Raw genomic sequence first — 21,199 nt, forward strand, 5'->3', positions numbered from 1 at the left:
ATATATATATATATATATATATATATATATATATAATTACAAATTTGGGATTTTACCAATAGAACCGCAACTCCTATTTCAGGATAACCTTATTTTTTGGAATACACATAGAAAGTTATATCCGGTAAAATAATATAAGCAGTTAAAAAACCTACTATAAAATTCAATAGTTATTATTCTATGGGAAAAGAAGGTATATCTAATCAATATATATATATATATATCTGTAAAAATGTGTGACACTTATTCAGTAGCCATGATACTGAATAAGTGTCACCAAAACTATATATGGGCATGTGATTGACCGCTTACGTTTGTAAGTGTCTCTGGGAGGTGGGGTACTGAATAAGTGTCACATATTTTTACAGATACATTTCTCTATTTGCATAATATCGAGGTCTCTTTCTTTCTTTTGTTGCCACTCCTGCCAGATATATATATATATATATATATATATATAATATATATAAAATAGGAGTTTGTTTTTCTGCTATATATCTAATAATTATGAAATCGATATATCGAAACAAATGTCTTCATAGAACATATTTGCTCTAAAAATATTAATCGTATTTTTCTTCCCCGACAGAATAAAATTTTCCTGCAAAGATCTCGAATAAAAATATTTTCGTATAGTAAAAGTTTTACTAAATAAATTTTACTTTTTCCTATAACACAAAACTTGTTTGCAACAGAAAGCAAATAATTCTTCAAGTGATTTCGTCAGCCTTAACATTGCAAAATTTATCGTTTCTCAATGTATTTTTATTTGAAATACAGGCGCGAACACGACGCTTCACCCCGACCTCCCATAGACACTTACAAACGTAGGCGGTCAATCACATGCCCGTATATAGTTTGGGTGACACAAGCCGGGAACTAGAAAATGTAAGTGTGTACGTTATTATTTTAACAACAGATAAACATTTATTTCTTTATTGCTCACAGGGGGCTAAACTTAGAAGGGACAAGCAAAGACAATCCTACTCCAATCCCACTTCTCGTACTAAATACTTTTTACTCTACGGATAATTACAGATTTCCACATGTATATCCGATAACAAAGGACCTCCTATTATATAATAGTATTTCACTGACGATACTCGGAGTAGAGTTTTGGAAAACACACTACAATGTTATGGCTTTGTTTCTATTATACTCTTCCGCAGCAGCTACAATAATAATGAATTTTATTCTTCAGTCAAAGAAGACGGTGATCTTGGCTTTGTAACTTTTCGTTTCTTTGATATATTTTGTTTTGCATCTTGCATTTGAAATACATCCAAAGTTATAATCTGAGCCAGAAAGATTGCCTGAAGATACATGGAATCTGATATATATATATGTGTGTGTGTGTGTGTGTGTGTGTGTGTGTGTGTGTGAGAGACTATCTATCTGTGTGTGTGTGTTTGATTTGAAGAGGAAGGATGGCGCCACTGACTACGACATATAATACAATGCTTTACAAAAAGTATTGGGTAAGACTCTTAATAATCCTTTCTACAATAGACACAAAATCTGAAATATTCGAGGAAAGGACTAGTCGATTATATTGGCCCCGAAAGGGCAAAAGGCAAAGTCGACCTCGGTGAAATTTGAACTCAGAACGTAGCAACGGGCGAAATACTGCTAAGAACATTATCTATATTATTTACATTTGGCGGATATTTGTCCTCATCTTTTTTGTTATTGACACAGATTTTCTGCTGATATGTCCTCCAGGCTTCATCAGGTGTCTTGGGGAAATTTCTAACCTAGGTTCTCATTCCTAAGGTATATTTCGATGTTGTTGTTATTATTATTATTATTATTATTATTATTCAGGTCACTGTGTAGTGGTTAAGAGCACAGGCTACTAACCCCAAGATGCCGAGTTTGATTCCAGGCAGTGACCTCAATAATAATAATAATAATAATAACATTGAAAAATAGCTTAGGAATGAGAATCTAGGTTCGAAATTTCCCCAAGACACCTGATGAAGATTGGAGGGTATATCAGCCAAAACATTGTGTTAACAATAAACAAGATGAAGACAAATATCTGCCAAATGTAAATAATGTACATAATGAACTATTTAGTTCTATTTCAAAGTTGCATGATTCGGTTTGTAGAGAGTGAGAAAATTTGAGTGAAAGTTCATTTACTAAATACTGAACTTATAAGATAAGTAAAAAAAGAAACTAGAGAATATTAAATTGTAAACTGCCTAAAGAAAATAAAGTTTCTGATATGGATTTTAGAGTTAATTAAGAAGCAGACTAAACATTCTAACGAACTTTAAGATGTACTTACAATCAATTTCTCTTCAGTTAATTCACTCATTCCAAGAGAAAAGAGCTTCCGAAAAATCTGTAGAAGAATAAATATCAGATGTCATTTTCATAATCTTTACAGTTCATCATTATAATTAGAAAATAAGGATCAGATAGCGCTTGTTGAGGTAGGTTTTGTTTCTTGGTTAGATTCCCTTCATGTTGCCAACATTCAGCTGTTTCCAAACAGGGTATTATTCACTTCTGAATGGACATTTTTTTGCAGAACATTGGAAACAAATCATACTGCTTCTATGACAGTGACACTTGCTTACAACTACCATGTAATATCAAGACAAAGAGGCACACACACACACACACACACAGACACACATTCACACTCATAGACTCATAGGGCTGGTTTCTGAGTTTCCATGGTACTGCCCAGATATACATAACTTCTTCATCATTTTAATATCTACTTTACCATGCTTGTATGGGTCAGATGGAGTTTATTTAAGGTAGATTTTCTACAGCCAGATGCTCTTCCTGTCACTAACCCACACCTGTTTCCAAGCAAGTTAATATTTCCCCATGGCCAGACATATTTTCATAAAATATTGGAAATGAATGACACTGCTTATATAAGAGTGACACAGAGATATAAATAGACAAACATACATACACACATATATGATGGCTGTCTACTCGTTAGATGAGTCTGACCATCAGTGAGAGGTAGTGCCAACAATGTCTGTGCAAGACTTTCAAGCCAAGTGTAATTTGCACAACACCACAATGACTCTCACTCGTAATACCAAGGAACCCAGAAACAATCAAAGTCCAAGACATCCAGGTCACACGTGTGTGTGTGTGTGTGTGTGTGTGTGTGTATGTACGTATGTATGTAAATGAGAGTGTGTGTGTGTGTGACAGGTTTCTTTCAGCTTCTTGTTTCGTTATTGCCCACAAGGGGCTAAACATAGAGGGGACAAACAAGGACAGACAAAGGGATTAAGTCGATTACACTGACCCCAGTGCGTAACTGGTACTTAATTTATCAACCCCGAAAGGATGAAAGGCAAAGTCGACCTCGGCGGAATTTGAACTCGGAACATAGCGGCAGACGAAATACTGCTAAGCATTTCGCCCGGCGTGCTAATGTTTCTGCCAGCTCGCCGCCTAGGTTTCTTTCAGTTTCTGTCTACCAAATCCACTCACAGGGCTTTGGTCAGCTTGAGGCTACAGTAGAAGACACTTGTCCAAAGTGCCATGCAGTGGAACTGAACTTGGAACCATGTGGTTGGGAAGCAACCTTCTTCCAACACTATAATTAGCTGGGATCATCAACCTACTTCTATAATAACTCTTCTTAATTCAGGTCTAGTCTGCATCGCTACAAAAAAGTTCTTCAATTTGAGAATTGAGAAGATAAAAATGACAACTCATAGGAAAGAAGGGCAGTAAATTGTAAAACCATTTGCACCAATAAATAAATCATTTCCCCTGTAAACACAGAAAATAGATCTATTTCTGAGGGGGAAAAAAAACAGTAACAACAACAAAAAAACAAATGCGTGTTTTGTGTTTATCACAACAATCAGATAATAGAAATACTTACGGGAGACATGTTATCATCTAAGTCAGGATACGGTGATTTATGGCCTCGCCTCATTGTTTTACGATTCTCACTGCCTTTCAATAAAACCTCATATATACCGTCGACATTAGGTGATCGAACGATATAGTCAAACACAGCCCGCGGTACTGATTCACCAACACAATTTAACAGAATATGCTGCAAGAAATAGTAGGGAGAAGAATAAAATAGGGCATCCAAAATAAGTTATGCTTAAATAAAATGGTTAAATATGGTTAGTTATAGACTGAGGAAATACTCAGAAAAATAGAGTCCAAGAATTATAAATAGATTCAATTAGAATTTGAAATGAGATGTCCTATGAGAGGTTATGTGAGATGTTATAATTCATATCATGCCTAATTGTGATGCAGAACTTAGAAACAGAATACTGCATCACATGTGCATATGCAATTTGCAACCAATGCACAAAAAAATCACTTGTCTAGCATAACGTAGCAATTACAAATTATCGTTATTGAAAATAATCTCAAAGACAACTGTTTTCTGTTAATTAGAAGACATAACAGTTGTAACAAGTTTGCTGTTGACTTTTAAAAATCATCTTTGCATTCATTTAAAAGAAAGGTTTTCTGAAAATGAGTTACAATAATAGTTATCATTTAATTTCCCCACAATTGTAGGGTGTTGGTACTGACAACAGATATAAGAAATATTAAAGTGAAGAATAGCAGAAGAGGTGAGAGATAACTGGAGGCATAGAAAGGAGGTGATTGGTGAACATAATGTAAGACAGGATGATAATGAGAATGCAGGATGGAATCTCAGACAGGGTGGTATCAATAAGGGTTAAACTATGAACAAGATAAATCTATCTTTGAAGTTGTCATTGTTCATAAATTGAAACAGAGAAAGAGATGATAAGAGTGTATGTAAAAAAAAAAGTGCTGGTTGGTTGGTGTTAGGAAGGGCATCAAGTTGTAAACACCCTGCCATAACAGACACAGAAGTATGGTGCAGGCTCCTGCCTGGCCAGCTCCAGTCAAACCACCCCACCCATGTCAGCACGGAAGGTGGATGTTTAATGGTGGTGATGATGATGATGATTTCATCAGTAGAAAATGCTTGAGAAGTACTTACTTTTTGGTCAATATGAAGGACACTTTGTTTCAGGAACATTCTCACTCGAGGTATTAAGTTGCAGTGAACATCTGCAACATTTAAAACATGAGCCACAGCAGTAATAAAACCTATTGCTCCTTGTCTTACCCATATTCCCTGAAAAAGAAGCAAGAATTTATATTTAATCATGGTGAAATCACAAGGTGGTGTTGTTAGTTTACCGATTAAATTAAGAGCCCAGACAGTATCCATATAACTTCCGCACAACTGTCTTTAAAAAAAATCATGATTCTATCTTAAAGGAAAAATATGATCTGAGTTCTTTAGTCAGAGAAGGAAAGACAGTGCTCATGGATTTTTGATAAAACTTTCAAGAATGTTGACAGAAAGGGAGGAGAAAACCAGAGATCTGTCCAGAATTTCTTACAAAAGAACAGACTCTGTTAAATACACCCAAAAGCCAGGAAGTGAGATATGCTCATCTAGTTTGGCTAGTGGCAAGTATGCTGTCAGCAGTGATCTGTTGTGTGTCTGGTAATAATTCCAAACAATCAGTGATTTGGTCTGTTTAATTGTTATGGTGTTGGCAACGAGCTTATTGTAAAATTGACAAGTGTTTTTGATTAGCTTGCTGTGTAGGGACTGAATCCTCTGATAATGATGGTAAATAACTTTACTGTCCTGAGATAGTCAGCTTCTATTGTGATGTAAATAGTACTGTCAACTCCAAAGCTACCATAATTCCTAACAAATCTTTATAGAGAAGAGGGCAACAATACAATTTCCTCAAAGGAATCACAGAGGATTTTTACTCATTTTTTTTTAGTGCTGACATTCACCATCACAATGTAAGGTCACAATAGAACAAGGTCAATAAGAAAGTAGAAAAAAATTATATATCAAAATATCAATTATAATATTTGTGGTATTTGATTTGTCTGTTTTTTATTATTTTTTATTTGAAACTCTGTTTAATATCAAGTTGTTCAAACCAGACTGAATATCACATAAAATGACTGAGCAAAATATTTTCACACACGCACACATTGCCTGTTAGTTAAATAGTATACAAATGTGTAATGCAAGAAATTTAACATTAAACATCTGAAGCAAAATTGGAGGGAAGAGGAGTGGCCATATACTTGAGCATATAAAAAAGAAACCAAAAAAAAAACAGATAAGGAGATAAAATATATTACAGATTTTTAGGAACTAAAAGTGTATGTGTGTTGGGGGAGTCACATCATACTTGAAACTGCAATGTACTCGAATGAATACATAGTATAAAATAATTAAAAATACAATCCTTAAATGCAAAGAGCATTGGTGCCAATGTTAGGTGACAATCCAGTCTTAAGAATATAATAATGATAATGGTTTCAAAGTTTAGCACAAGGCCAGTAAATTCAGAGGTGGGTGTATGTTGATTACATCAACCCCAATGCTCAACTGGTACTTATTTTATCGACCCTGAAAGGATGAAAAGTAAAATCAACCTCGGCGGAATTTGAACTCAGAACGTAAGGACAGGCCAAATACTACTAAGCATTTTGCCTGGTGTGCTAATGATTCTGCCAGCTTGCCACCATGATGACGACAGCAATGATAATTATTATAATGATGATTTCAAATTTTGGTGCAAGCCAGCAACTTAGGGGGAGGGGTAAGTTGATTATATCGATCCCCAGTGTTCAACTGGTTCTTAGTTTACCGACTCCAAAAAGATAAAATGTTAAGTTGGCCTTGGCAGAATTTGACAAAATGCCGCTAAGCATTGCCTGATGTTCTAATGATTGTGCCAGCTCGCTGCCTCAATAATAATGGTTTCAAATTTTGCCACAAGGGCAGCAATTTTGGGGAGGAAGTGGATGAGTTGATTACATCAACCCCAGTGATCAACTAGTACTTATTTTATTGACCCCCCAAAAAGATGAAAGGCAAAGTCAACCTCGGCGGAATTTGAACTCAGAACGTGGCAATGGGCGAAACACCACTAAGCACTTTGTCCAGCGTGCTAACGATTCTACCAGCTCACTGCCTTAATAATAATGACGATGATGGCGGCAGCGGCAGCGACGATGATGATATTAATAATAATAATAATAGTTGCTGTTGCCATCATTATCATTTTGATGTCCATTTTGCCATATTTGCATGGGTTGGATGGAATTTGTTGGAGCGGATGTTTTACGGTTGGATGCACTTCCTGTTGCCAATCCTCATCTGTGTCTAAGCAATGAATTGTTTCTCCATGAGCAGAAATGCTTTCACAGAAAAATGGAAATCAAGGACATCATTTGCATGACAGTAACATTAGTTTACAACTATTACGTGATGTCAAGGCAAAGAGATAGTAATGCATGCATGCACAACAGGCTTCTTTCAGTTTCCATCTACCAAATCCACTCTCGTGGCTTTTGCTGGCCTGGGGCTATAACGAAAGACACATTTCTAAGGTGAAAATCATTCGAGTGAGGTCATTGCCAGTGCCGCTGGACTGGCTCCCATGCAAGTAGCACGTAAAAAACACCTTTTTGAGCGTGGCTGTTGCCAGTACCCTGTGACTGGCCCTTGTGCCGGTGGCATGTAAAAGCACCCACTGCACTCTCGGAGTGGTTGGCATTAGGAAGGGCATCCAGCTGTAGAAACTCTGCCAGATCAAATCGTCCAACCCATGCTAGCATGAAAAGCGGATGTTAAACGACGACGATGATGATGATGAATATATGAAAAGTAAATGGAAAGTAACAAAACTGGTAATGAAGGCCAGCTTCAGTAACCCAGGGATTGCAGAATTTTGTTTTGGGCTTCAACAGCTGTGAGATTCACGTGGTTGTCCTCTGAATCAGTTGTTGATTGTTGAGCTGTAGTTTAACTTTTGAACTGACAGCTCAGTGTGTCTAACCATAAATCGATGTGACTCAGAGCTACAGTTCACAGCCATAAGCAAACTGAGCTTCATGTAATTGATGCTACCTAATTGTGTTGAGTTCAAAAGTGTGCCATAGGCTGGAAAGGTGATCAGTATTGTTGTTGTTGTCATTGGGCTCTGTCACAAAATGCTTAGCTGACAAACTGGTGCCACCATTCCTATGTCATAGCTGGATAGCAGAGGATAGAAAGGGCGAGTGTCTGTATAAACATCTTGTATTTGACATCATGTAAATGACTCAAGTTGGAGGTTGTTTCTATGTGATTACTTTATCTGTTAGAAATAGTAGCTAAAGTTGCCTTAAATCATACCATGTAATCTTAAAAATGAAAGACAAATTACATAACGGATCTCAAAAAAACAAATTGCAATGGTCAAGGTGTGAATGTTTATAATCACAGGTTTGCTCAATTAGAACTGACCTATGGTTACTTTTTTCTTTCTTTTTACTTGTTTCAGTCATTTTACCGTGGCCATGCTGGAGCACCGCCTTTAGTCGAGCAAATCGACCCCAGGACTTATTCTTTGGAAGCCTAGTACTTATTCTATCGGTCTTTTTTTGCTGAACCGTTAAGTTACGGGGATGTAAACAGACTAGCATCGGTTGTCAAGCGACGTTAGGGGGACAAACACAGACACACACACATATATATATACATTTATACGACGGGCTTCTTTCAGTTTCCATCTACCAAATCCACTCACAAGGCTTTGGTCGGCCCGAGGCTATAGTAGAAGACACTTGCCCAAGATGCCACGCAGTGGGACTGAACCTAGAAGCATGTGGCTGGTAAGCAAGCTACTTACCACACAGCCACTTCTTAGTAAAAGAAAATATAAAAAATATCCCCATTAAAAATTTAAAAAAAAACCCATCATACCATCCATCCTGATTTAAGCAACTTAATATAAAACAGTTTAAAATAAAAATAATTCTTTCAATTAATGGCACAAGGCCTGAAAAATTTTGGAGGGGAGGGGGTAGTTGATTGCATTGACCCCAGTGTTTGAGTTGTATTTACTTTATTGACCCAGAAAGGATGAAAGACAAAGTCAACCTTAATATTAACAGACAAATCAAAAACTATGGATGGTTTTAAAGCAGAGAAAACCAGTTCTTGGCTGCTGCTGCTGCCATTGCCACCACCATTTCCACGATCACCACTTTACGTGCCAGTACAGGTCGGTAAGAACACCATGTCTTGCTTGTATGATTCCTTTATTGAAATGGTTTCTTTGACTGGATGCCCTTCCTAACACCAGCCACTTTATAGCTGTGTCTCATTGTAGCACCAACACTAAAGAATTGTCGTTATCTTTACAAGACTATTTGGTCCTCTTGATGCTATTGTGCCTCTGTTCATTTACTAACTATTTTTACAAATACTTCATGAAAATAATTAGTTAATTTAAATTATTTTCCCTTACATTACGATGTTAAGAGAAAAAAAAAGCAGTCACCAAATTAAGAAAAAATTTTCAAAATACTTACAGGGTGTGCTAAAAATGGTACAACTTCCTGGATGAAATCATAAAGCATGATCTTCTGGATAAGGCCCAGTTCTACTAGAGATGATAGCGCTCCTAGAGATCTATAAATTACAAACTCTTCACTGTCACTAAGACCCTAAAAAGGAAGAGAAATAATAAAATGAATAAATAAAAGGTATCAGTAGTTCAATCCTTTAACATCCAAATTTCTTTCACAAATGTAAAAGATTATTTATTCACATTGTTTTCAATAGTCGTGCATTATCTTGTAGCTTCAAAATTTCAATGAGGTGATTGTTTATTTTAGAATGACATTGTAGGGAAGGATAGATCTGGCAGATAGATGTGGAAGGATAGATCTGGGCAGTTTGAACATAAAACAAGTAGTATATTTGGACTGGATATGGACAATTTAAATGCTAAAGGGTTAAAGTGTACATTAGATGTGCACAGTCTTGATAAAAAAAACCATGCAACTATAATTTCTGTATTAACTCTTTAGCATTCAGATTGCTCTGTCAAAAGTAGAACATTTGAGCTGGATATGGCTGGTTTAAATGTTAAAGGGTTAAGTTGTTTGGATCTGGGGTGGGGTTCCTATTGGCTGAAAGGTTAATGGTTTATTGGTACCATTACCTACATTATACAAAAATACTCAACTCTCATCAGCTCAGCAGGTCTAGCTGCAAACAGATGTAAGCAAGCCGTGCGTTGTGTAGTTGATGCTACCAAGTTGTTGTACTTAGTTTGAAACTGTACCAAAGACTGGTGAGATTTATTATTGCTGTTATTATCTACCTTCCACCTGTTCTAGTAGAGCAGAATTACAAATAGAAAGAACCCTAATTACAGCTTCTAAAGACCTTTGTTTACTACCAATCATTATCATTACCATGTCAAATTACAATACAACAAAGGACAATTTTTTTATAACTCAATTCTTGCTGTTAAACTACAAGGACATCTTGACATCCATGTGGCTTACCTGTTGTATGAGTGGTTTTAAAACACATGAGCTTTGCCATCCCACGTAAGCAGCTACACCAACAACATTCTCAAAAAATGAAGCCCTTAACTGCCAATCAAGCTGAAACACAAAGTAAAATTTTGCAACATAGCATTCTTCAAAACCATTTTAAATACAAGACTTTAAAATTTATAGCAAGCCAAAAACAAAAAAAAAGAAATGCAAATTTCTTTGTTTGTAAGCAATGTCATTCATTTCCAGTCTTCTGTACAAAACGTGTCTGGCCAAGGTAATATGTTACAAAGTAAATACAAATATTTGAGTGTCTGTATATGTGTATATCATCATCACCATCATTTTAACATCAACTTTTTCACACCTGCATGGATCAGATGGAATTCATTGAGGGAATTTTCTATGGCCAGATGCCCTTCCTGTTGCAAAGCAAAATAACGTTTAACCTAGGCCAGACATGTTTTTCACAGACAACTAGAAATGTACACCTTTGCTTATATACTGGTGATGCTCATCTACAACCATCATTTGATGTCAAGACAAGGGTACATACAAACACATACGTATGTATATCTATATCCACACACACACATATATATTTATACACAAATACATGAGTCATTTTCATGTTTCATTTAAAAAATTTCACTCTGGCAGGCCCAGGGCTACAGTTAAAGAAACTTGCTGAAGATGTCATGCAGTAGGACTGAACCAGAGACCACATGGTTGGGAAGCAAGTTTCTTAAACACACACTCATGTCTGCCCTGTTACTATTTATACCATATGCCTAAGTTATAGTGTGAAATTTCCTATCAGCCCACAGTATTTCAGAGATGTACACACATCCTTTCTTTGTGTTGTCTGTGAAACTACTTCCACCTGTGAAGTAAGATCTCATTTCATTATAGTGGTACTTTTGGATGTTTTACATCCATTTTTCCATGCTAGCATGGGTTGGAAGAATACATATAACTGAGGCCTTGTTTAACAGTCATCAATCCATCTTTTGTTGAGCAAGGTCATGTTTGAAAGTATTCTATGTTGAGCCATGTCGAGTTTATTGAAATAACACGATCTACAGAAAATACCAATTCTAAGATATTTAACATTACTGGAATAACCATGAAATTTAATTTCACAGTTAAAGGGTTAAAGGGATGGACACACACACACACACACACCACATAGGCCTACCACTCTTATCTGAAATGTAATTCAATATTAATAATTCTTAATAGGAAACTAATCATAATCTCTTAGCAGTTGTTCTTAGCAGATCAACCAAGAATTTAGTTTCTTTTTTTGCTGAATGCTTCCTTTATGGTGATGCTGTTGATGACTCTGTAGACCAATTCTTTCATAGAAGAGTCGATGGCACTGACTGCATGGCAATGTTGGTGGAGGACGAGGTTGACTTTGTGGAGCCTTTCTCTCCTTTTCTCTTCTGGTGGCTTTGAAGTTTTTGGTTTCGATGGTGATGGAACACTGCCCCTTGGTACAGTTTTAAGCTTGTGTTTCAAATGATTTAGTCTCAAGTCCAGTGACCTTTAGTGTTGCTTTGAGTTGGTCTTTGTATCTTCGAAGAATGCAACCCCACAGTCTTTTCACTGAAGTGAGCTCTAAGACTTGGTATGGTAACCTCGAGTGACTATACAAATGTTAATTAACTGACAACATGTTTTGATTACTGAATATAATTTACAAGTGATATGTATTGAAGTTAAGATTGTAAGCAAGTAAATAAGGCTTACCTTGTCATTTAGGAATGTTATCATATGGGAAAGAAGAATATCACTGGCTGTAATGAAGAAGTCATAAAAGAAAATGTAAAACTACAATTGAAGTTATTTATAATAATAATAATATTAATAATAAAGGTATGTGATAAGGAAGAAAGAAAAGTCGACAGATATAACAGGTTAGCTTGGGAGGTTAAGCAGTTGTGGTCGATGAAAAGGTGGTAGTAGTACCAATAATTGTTGGAGCCTTGGGAACAGTGAATAAAAATTTTGAGAAGTACATGTAACAAATAGGGGCTGCAATAAGGGTGGAGCACTTGCAGAATAAAAGTACTGCTTGGAACCACTCGAATACTCCGGAAGGTGCTCGAAAAATAAGAGGTGTTACCTTAGTTCACTGGTAGTGAACAACTGACACCGCAGTACATCTCCAGCGTTAGAAGCTGTGCAAAGGCAACAACAACAACAACAATAATAATAATCATGATGATAATTGCCGGTGCCCCTGGACTGGCTCTTGTGCGGGTGGCACATAAAAGACACCATTTCGAGCGTGGCCGTTTTCGTGCGGGTGACACGTAAAAGCACCCACTACACTCTCTGAGTGGTTGGCGTTAGGAAGGGTATCCAGCTGTAGAAACTGCCAAATTAGATTGGAGCCTGGTGTTGCCATCCGGTTTCACCAGTCCTCAGTCAAATCGTCCAACCCATGCTAGCATGGAAGGCGGACGTTAAACGATGATGATGATAATGCTTCCAAATTTTGGCACAAGGTCAGCAATTTTGGGGGAGGGGGTAAGTCGATTACATCAACCCCAGTGATCAGCTGGTACTTATTTTATCAACACCGAAAGGATGAAAGGTGAAGACAACCTTAGTGGAATTTGAACTTGGAACATAGTAATAGTAGTAGTAGTAGAAGTAGACAATCACCACTGAACAATATACAAAACATAATGTACAGAATCACCAATAGAATATCAGAATATATACTTTAACATAACTATCACCTGATGCTACAGCACGTCCTCAAACAGCTTTTATGCTGTGCAATTACCATTCAATAACATAACACAATCAACATGATCACCACCCAATATATGTTCTACACAATCATAACTCAATGTTATAAATACATAATATGACCAACATAATACAAAATAGCCAAGACCCCAAAAAATAAGACATCACATACAGCGAATATTCTATGCAACAAACACAGGAAATTCTAAAATAAAATCAGAATCAGAATGCTACACACACCTGAAGAATATGGTCATATATCTGGTGGTGCAACTGAAGCTCTCATGGAACGTTATAAAACATGTTAATAGTATTATTTCATTTCATTACTTGGCACAGGAGATGCTTAACAACATTTAGTCCAACTTTAAGTTGGGTCAATGAAATGTGTACAAGTTGAGCACTGGGGTTGATGTAATTGACTAGCCCCTTCTCTAAATTTCAGGCCTTGTACCTATAGTAAAAAGGATTATTTGGCACAAGGGCAATGGAGAAAGGGACATTACAGAAATGGTGAGGGTTTATATAGAATCAAGTATGGAAGAATAGGCATGGAAACAACAAAAACCATTATGGTGTCAATGGTGCATTAAAAAGCATTTGATCTACATTGTAAGACACATACAACACCAAAAAGAGAGTTGGTTTTATGTTGCTATGTGTGTAATATAATGCAGACTGTGGTAACTTGTTCAACCTTTGCTAGCATAGAAAAAAAAACATTCATTGCTGGGCAGTTTAGTTTATGGTAAAACACTTGACGCGTAATCGCAGAGATGTGAGTTCGAGTCTCATGGCTGGCCAGTAACATATTTTTCTGCAATGTATGGATAATTTATCCTAATCCCGCTATTTATAGCATTATCATGCGTTTGAGAAATAAATTTATTTCTGTATTTTATTAAAAATACTTTTATTCTTTTTGGAGCTTGTAAATGAAGATCCCATCTTCTTTAGTGTAGAAGCAGCATCAGTAGACATTTTTTTCCCTCGAAGGGTTAAAATTTGTGATTAAATTAACAGCTTACAAGAACGACTTCTTTTCCAAAAAATGTTCCAGAAAATCACCTGGCATTTTACAAATACAAGGATAGGGTCTAGGTTACTGGCAAGTGGTTGTTCCTGAAAGAGTTTGCCAAAACTAGAGGTCAACATTATAGTCTGTTTCAAATGATTTTGAAAACAATGAATAAATTAGTAGAATAACTTTGTCATTAATAAGCTGCTGTCTGGAAAATTAACATTAATTGTTGATGCCTGGTTTTAATTTAGATGACTTTAAGACAAAAAAATTTTATCACAGAACTCAAAGTGGTCTCCGATCAGTTGGCATTTAAAGAGTTAAAAGCAGTCAAATATGGTAGATTTTTACTAACGGTTTAGTCAACAGGGGAATGGCAGCACTACTTATGATCTGTTTTCAGAAGTTCCATAATGAGAGAGGAAAGAAGGAAGACCAGAATGCTTGTAACAGTTTGATTCCATTAATGGCAACTGAAGGCCAAGTAGTGGAATTAAAATGAACACCAGATTATCCACGAATGTACCTAACATTATATCAAAAACTGTTATTTCACTTCTTGTCAGTACTTATAGAAGGATATTTTATATTTACCTTTTTGGCGACCAAAGAAAACACAGAGACGAGTAAAACCATTTTCCAACAATGTCTGTTTCACAATATTATCCTGGTCACATAACAACATAACAACTTTTTGCTGGATAATTTCTTGCAGCGTTTGTAGTTCTGCATCATAGCTGACCTATAGAAATTAGATAAAGGAATTATAAAGTATAGAACTCAAAGAGAAAGTAAGGATAGCTAAGTGAATACAAAACAGTGCAAAAGTGTCTAGAAGAGACAATGTTCTTTTAATAACTATAGTTTCTTATACAGGAACATGGTCATAAATTTGGAGTAAGGAAACAGTTGGTTAAAATGATTTCAGTCAGTGCTTGACTGGTAATAATTTTTATCCAAACCCAACAGGAAGAAAGCAAAGTTAATGGAGGCAGGATCTAAATTCATAAAATAAAGATAGTGAAATATTTTATATATGGTTGTTTGCATTATATAAAGGTGGGTGGCAGCAAGCACAAAATGCTCTCTAGTTATTTTGCCACACATGCTAACAATTCAGCCAGTTCGCTGCCGAGAGAAATTAAGCTGTTACGTTTTCATTTTTGTTATATTATTTTGTGTCTACAGAAAGTTTTCCCACATTTTTATGGAAACTTGCACATTCATTATTATTTCTCAAATCCCTTTTGAAGAATGGAAAGCAAAGTTGACTCTCACCAGAATTGAATCAAAATGTAGATGATCATAACTAAATACTGTTAGGCATTTTCTTTTCAAAAGTGTACAAGTGGGCGGGGGGAACATGTGTCATTGCAGTGTGTTGCTGCATTCACTATTTGTTGGTATATTTCTGGGACCTCCCTGCTGATCCGTTGAGCAGAATCCCAGTCAGTTATCTCCATGAGATACCTCCTCATCTGCTGTGACATGTGGTTAACCAACATAAACCATCAACCCAGCTGGATCCTCAATGAAGAAAACATGGTAACTAGGCTCTAACTTGGAAAAATCAAGCAACATGACCAAACAGTCTGAGTGGTAGAGACTAAGAAAAGAGGACTGCTTTAATCTTCTTACTTTTAAACTCCTAATCTTTTTTTTCCTGACATCCTGGGTGTGCAGGGTACCATTGGTGTTTATTAAACATATCTAGCTTAATTGTAGATGCTACTTTCAATAAGTTAATCCTTATGTGTATGAAATTCTTATGATAGTGAATTAATATTTTATTTCTTGTCTACTGATAAGAATCAAATGGCTGTAGACCTGTCCTTTGTCTTGAAGCGCTGATAGGGATAAAGTAATTAAATAAGTAAATCACTTACTTGATAACGAGTGCCATCTGGGTCAGAATCATCTGAAACATTCAGATGTATCATATCCAAAACTCTGCAATATAAAATTTGATTTAATATTATATTATGCACACAAACACATAATGTATGTATGAATATGTGTATGTGTGTGTATACACACACACACACACACACACAGTTTGTGTTTATGTTGTGGTGCAACAACATAAAACTGTTTGATACAACTTTACATTGAAATTGTGTAACATTGTTAATTTATGTCAGATAAAAGGCAATTAAAAAATAAGAACCACGGTTTCATTCATCTGATTGATTCTATATGTCAGTACATTTAGAAATAATAAAATGATTCTAGAAAGTATAACTGAGATCTTTTGCTCTCAGTCATGTATCATTTTCGGAATTCATGTATCATCCATTTAAGAAGTTGGATAGCAGATAATGCGGAGCTTCTCAGTGAGTCACAAGTAGCAGGATTTTTAACCATTATTTAGCGATCACTATTTATAAGATATTGGTGGTCTCTTCTGCGTTTTCTAATTTCCAAATATACTTTGATAGAATGAGTTGTTGGCTGTTGTACTAATGGAGATATATTGCTATACATTGCTCCTATCTAAGTAATTATCTTTTAGAAAGAAATGCTCTATATACTGGCAATTGCATCTAAGCTCCCTCCTTTCTATGTCTAGCTGCAGTATTTTTTTCATTGTTGCTCATGACAGCATAAGATATGTTTTTATAAGTCATCCTTGTTGAACAGCCTATAGGCTTTATGACAATCTGGAAAATGCTTTCTGATGAAGAAAAGGGAATATTTTGCAATACTGGTTTTCACAAAATGCTATAAGGTGTGTTAAACCAGATAGTTTTGGTGAGTACTTTATTATTCTCACAATTGACTAGGTGACAGCATTTCATTGTAATTCAACAGCGTTGTAGGTGGTTTCATTAGAGCATGTGTACATAGCAAATGCACTATAGTAGTTGATTGCTTATATGACCTATTCAAGAGTAGAAATGAGTTTTCTGAAACAATAGGAGCCAAAGTAAGAGTTGGTTGGAAAGAGTTCAGGGAGTAATTACTTCTTCTGGTAAGGAAAAAGACGCCCTCTGGTGTCCTCTTTCTTCGAGTGAAAGGGAAATGCTTATGTAGAAAGTATGAGATTGTATTTCAGTATAACAGGCAATGAAAGCATCAGATGTGTAAGGGAAGGAAAGAAATGATGCAATCATGCACTGTTTGATGTGTAATTTTACTGCACTTAGGACACAAATGAGCTGAGAAATAAATTTCTTATACGAGGAATCAGATGCAGTATACAAGAGAAAAGAAGCAAGAGCTGGTACAGACAGGTGACATATGTGGAGGATGAAAGGTGGGTAAAGAAGTGCGAAGTGATCAAAACAGAAGGAATCTTTAGAAAGGGAAGAAGCAGGAAATTATAAGAAAAAGTTCATGAGGGTAGATCTCAGGGGCTTGAAAGAACTGCATGGAAGAGATGAAAAAGGACCAAAAATGGTGAGAAGCTGAGCTGGAAAAAAAATATCCTACTCATGCAAGCACGTAAAAACAGATGCAAAATGATGATGATGTGTGTATGTATATGTATATGTAAACACACACACACACACACACACACAAAATGTCTGACTGGTGAAAGTATCGAAAAAGGGATCTTAACCCATTACCTCCCATAATTCTATTAACTAGAATTTTTTTATGAAACTTTGATTTCTAGCATAAAACAGCCTTAGAAACACGCTGAAATGATCAAAATAACATTTTAAATAGAAATAAGCGAGATATTGGGTGAAAAATGAGCAAACTTCATTTCAATATCAGAGAAATATACCTAGTAGATATAGCAAAAAGGTTAGATATGTGTAAATATTGACAGATAATTCCGAAATTTGTAATTTTTAAGTGATCTCATATGAGATCACTGGTAGGTAATGGGTTAAACAATGATGACAGATAAATAGATATGTAGATAAAATAGATAGTCAGACAGACAGATAAACGATAAATATAGAAGTTTTTAAAAAAATAGAGCAGTAGGGGTGGGGTGGGGGGAAGGGAACCTCCATATTTCCAAAACATAAAAATATGAACAAACAAACTGACCTTAATGCTATCTCAGCAAGTTGTGCAATATTTTCAGCATAAGCAGCACGAACAAGAGTAACTGTATCCTGTGTTAGGGGTGACTGAAAGAAAATGATACCAAACCATGATTTTAAATAAATACATACAATGTCTGGTTGATATTTTCATGTTCTAAAATGACAATTTTTAAGCTAAATTGTTAAACCTTATTATATATTTGTATTCTTGCATGCTGAATACTGCATCTTTGAATACACTTATGCTGTATTTTTTCATATAATAATGATTTTGAAGACAAGAACAATTTAAAAGAAAGAGTATAGTGGATTATATCAACTGCAGTAGGCTTACACATACATACATCATACATATACACATCCATCCACGTCGTCGTTGTCATCATCATCGTCATCATCATCCAGAGTTTTAAATCTGGGTTTTGTCCCCGTTAACGAGGGTGGCCGAATCTACCTCAATGCCATAGAAACTGTCCTCACACCATCTTGCCTGGTTTTGGGCATCCTCCCTTTTCAAACCAACCCTCCCAATCTCCTCCTCCACCTGTCCTCTTCACATTTTCCTTGGTCTACCTTGCTTTCGCAGTCCATTTACCTCAAACTTAAGCACCCTCCACAGAACATGCTCCTCATCCCTCCTCAACACATGCCCATACCACCGCACTCTATTCGTCCTTGCCAGCCATTCCACCGATTCCTCCAACCCCAGCATCCCCATCAAATTTTAATAGGTAGATAACTTGGTGGTTCCTACCTCATCTCTATGTTTTGTTGACCATAGGTTTTCCTGAGAGTAGCTCTTCCCTGTTTTAGCATGTTTCCTTTTTAACCCATCCAAGTAACAACACACCTAACCCTAATCCTCTAAACAGGGTGGAAAAATGCCAACCAACTGACAATGAAACATGCAATACAGGGTTAGGTTGTAACAGTAGCATGGTAAAAATGACTTGGCGTGTGTGTGTGTGTGTGTGTGCGTGCGTGCGTGTGTGCGACTCTCTAATCTTTGGAAGTAATCCCACAATTGCTAATTTCACAATAAATCTGTCATGGGCATTCTGTAAAGTGGTTGGTGAATGCAGAATTAAGATGATTTTTTGGTCTTGTCAAGGACATGTAATCTCTTTAATGCTGGTGCCATGGTAAATTGCATCCAATACAGTTTATAAAGTGGTAGTCATTAGGAAGGACATCCAGCTATAGAAACCAGGACAAAAATGAAACATCAGCAAGATGTGGTCTTCTGATTTGTCTAGATGAGCAGCATCTCCAAATAAGAGCAGACTTGAACTGTGAGATCGTGTTCAACTGACACCAGTATGGAAAGAAGATTGTGATGAGGATGATTTTGTATGTGTGTGCGTGTGTGTGTGCGCGTATAGATAGATAGACAGACAGACAGACAGGTAAGTATGTAAGTGGATAGATAGCTGCATACATATGTACACACGCATAGATAAATATGTACACGCACATATAATCACTGTTTTAAATTTACTCCTGCTTATAAATCATAGCTGTTTACAAAATTTTGTTGTATAACAACAGAAAAACTTTGATGATAATCTATTTAATAAAAACGAACATCCTTATATATTTAAACACAAACACACATGCACATATAAACATGTCTCTCTATAAAAGTGTTTGTAAACTACATCTTAAAATGATGAGAAAATATATACAGGTTCCATAGTCGAAATGCAAGTAGATATATAGTCAGTTTACTGTCAATAGACAGTCCAGTGAAACAATTATTGCTAGAAACAAAAACAATCTTAAAATGTAATCAACAGATTGTTGTTGTTGTTGGCACTCCGTCGCTTACGACGTCGAGGGTTCCAGTTGATCCGATCAACGGAACAGCCTGCTCGTGAAATTAACATGCAAGTGGCTGAGCACTCCACAGACACGTGTACCCTTAACATAGTTCTCGGGGATATTCAGCGTGACACAGAGTGACAAGGCTGACCCTTTGAATTACAGGCACAACAGAAACAGGAAGAAAGAGTGAGAGAAAGTTGTGGTGAAAGAGTACAGCAGGGTTCACCACCATCCCCTGCCGGAGCCTCGTGGAGCTTCAGGTGTTTTCGCTCAATAAACACTCACAACGCCCGGTCTGGGAATCGAAACCGTGATCCTATGACTGCGAGTCTGCTGCCCTAACCACTGGGCCATTGCGTCTCCATGTAATCAACAGAAAATATTGCAAAAATAGGGTAAAGCAGTTGAATGCAGTCATGCCCAAAAGTATTAAACATATCACTGACTCATCTTAATGCTGTCTATCAGTCTTAATACACATTTTTGTCAGCTGAGTGGAGGGGTGGTATGTAAAATGAAGTGCTTTACACAAGGAATTGAACACGTTTATGATTGAAAGCCCAGTTGCTTAACCATTAGGTCACATGCCTTCTCAATCAACATTGAGCATATCCTCAAAATCTATTTTATTTAACTGATAAGAGTAAATTAAAATGTCAGAATACTTACTAGATATGGAAAGATATATTCAGGAAATATATTTGCATCGCTGAAACAAAAGAGGACAAGGTAAGAAATGGTATTAACAGATTTGAAAACCTTATTTTTGTTAATTTATTTTAGGAAAAACATTTCACCAAAAAGAACAATAAACATATTACTACTTTTAGAGATCGTTAGCAAGTCAATTACAGGTTACAGCTACAAAATTTAACTCATTAATTAAGACTCATGAATTTCATTTATCTTTTGTCTTTTACATTTTATTTGTTTCAGTCATTAGACTGCGGCTAGGGTTCAGTTGAGCAAATTGACCCCAGGACTTATTTTTTCCCTTAAGCCAGATATCTATTACAGCAGTCTCTTTTGTCAAACCACTAAGTTACGGGGAGGTAGACAAACCCCTGTCATCAGGAAGTGATGGGGGACAAACACAGACACAAAGATGCACACACATAGATACACACACACACACACACACACACACACACACACACATATATATATATATATATATATATATATATATATATATATATATATATAT

The 21,199-nt window shown here is 36.2% G+C and overlaps 1 protein-coding gene across 1 annotated transcript in view; it reads right to left on the reverse strand.

Moving 5' to 3' along the window:
• LOC106873538 (phosphoinositide 3-kinase regulatory subunit 4) overlaps window positions 1–21,199 on the reverse strand; it is a 91,932-nt gene that overhangs the window by 31,526 nt on the left and 39,207 nt on the right. The window contains exons 13-22 of the mRNA XM_052973508.1: window positions 20,662–20,701; window positions 18,170–18,252; window positions 16,051–16,114; window positions 14,759–14,906; window positions 12,133–12,179; window positions 10,384–10,485; window positions 9,400–9,534; window positions 4,994–5,131; window positions 3,875–4,051; window positions 2,294–2,350 (exon numbers count right to left, since the gene is read on the reverse strand). Coding sequence (XP_052829468.1) covers window positions 2,294–2,350; window positions 3,875–4,051; window positions 4,994–5,131; window positions 9,400–9,534; window positions 10,384–10,485; window positions 12,133–12,179; window positions 14,759–14,906; window positions 16,051–16,114; window positions 18,170–18,252; window positions 20,662–20,701 — 991 coding nt within the window. The remainder of the gene's footprint in view (window positions 1–2,293; window positions 2,351–3,874; window positions 4,052–4,993; window positions 5,132–9,399; window positions 9,535–10,383; window positions 10,486–12,132; window positions 12,180–14,758; window positions 14,907–16,050; window positions 16,115–18,169; window positions 18,253–20,661; window positions 20,702–21,199) is intronic.

The sequence above is a fragment of the Octopus bimaculoides genome, chromosome 16 (assembly GCF_001194135.2).
Source record: "Octopus bimaculoides isolate UCB-OBI-ISO-001 chromosome 16, ASM119413v2, whole genome shotgun sequence".
NCBI lineage: Eukaryota > Metazoa > Mollusca > Cephalopoda > Octopoda > Octopodidae > Octopus > Octopus bimaculoides.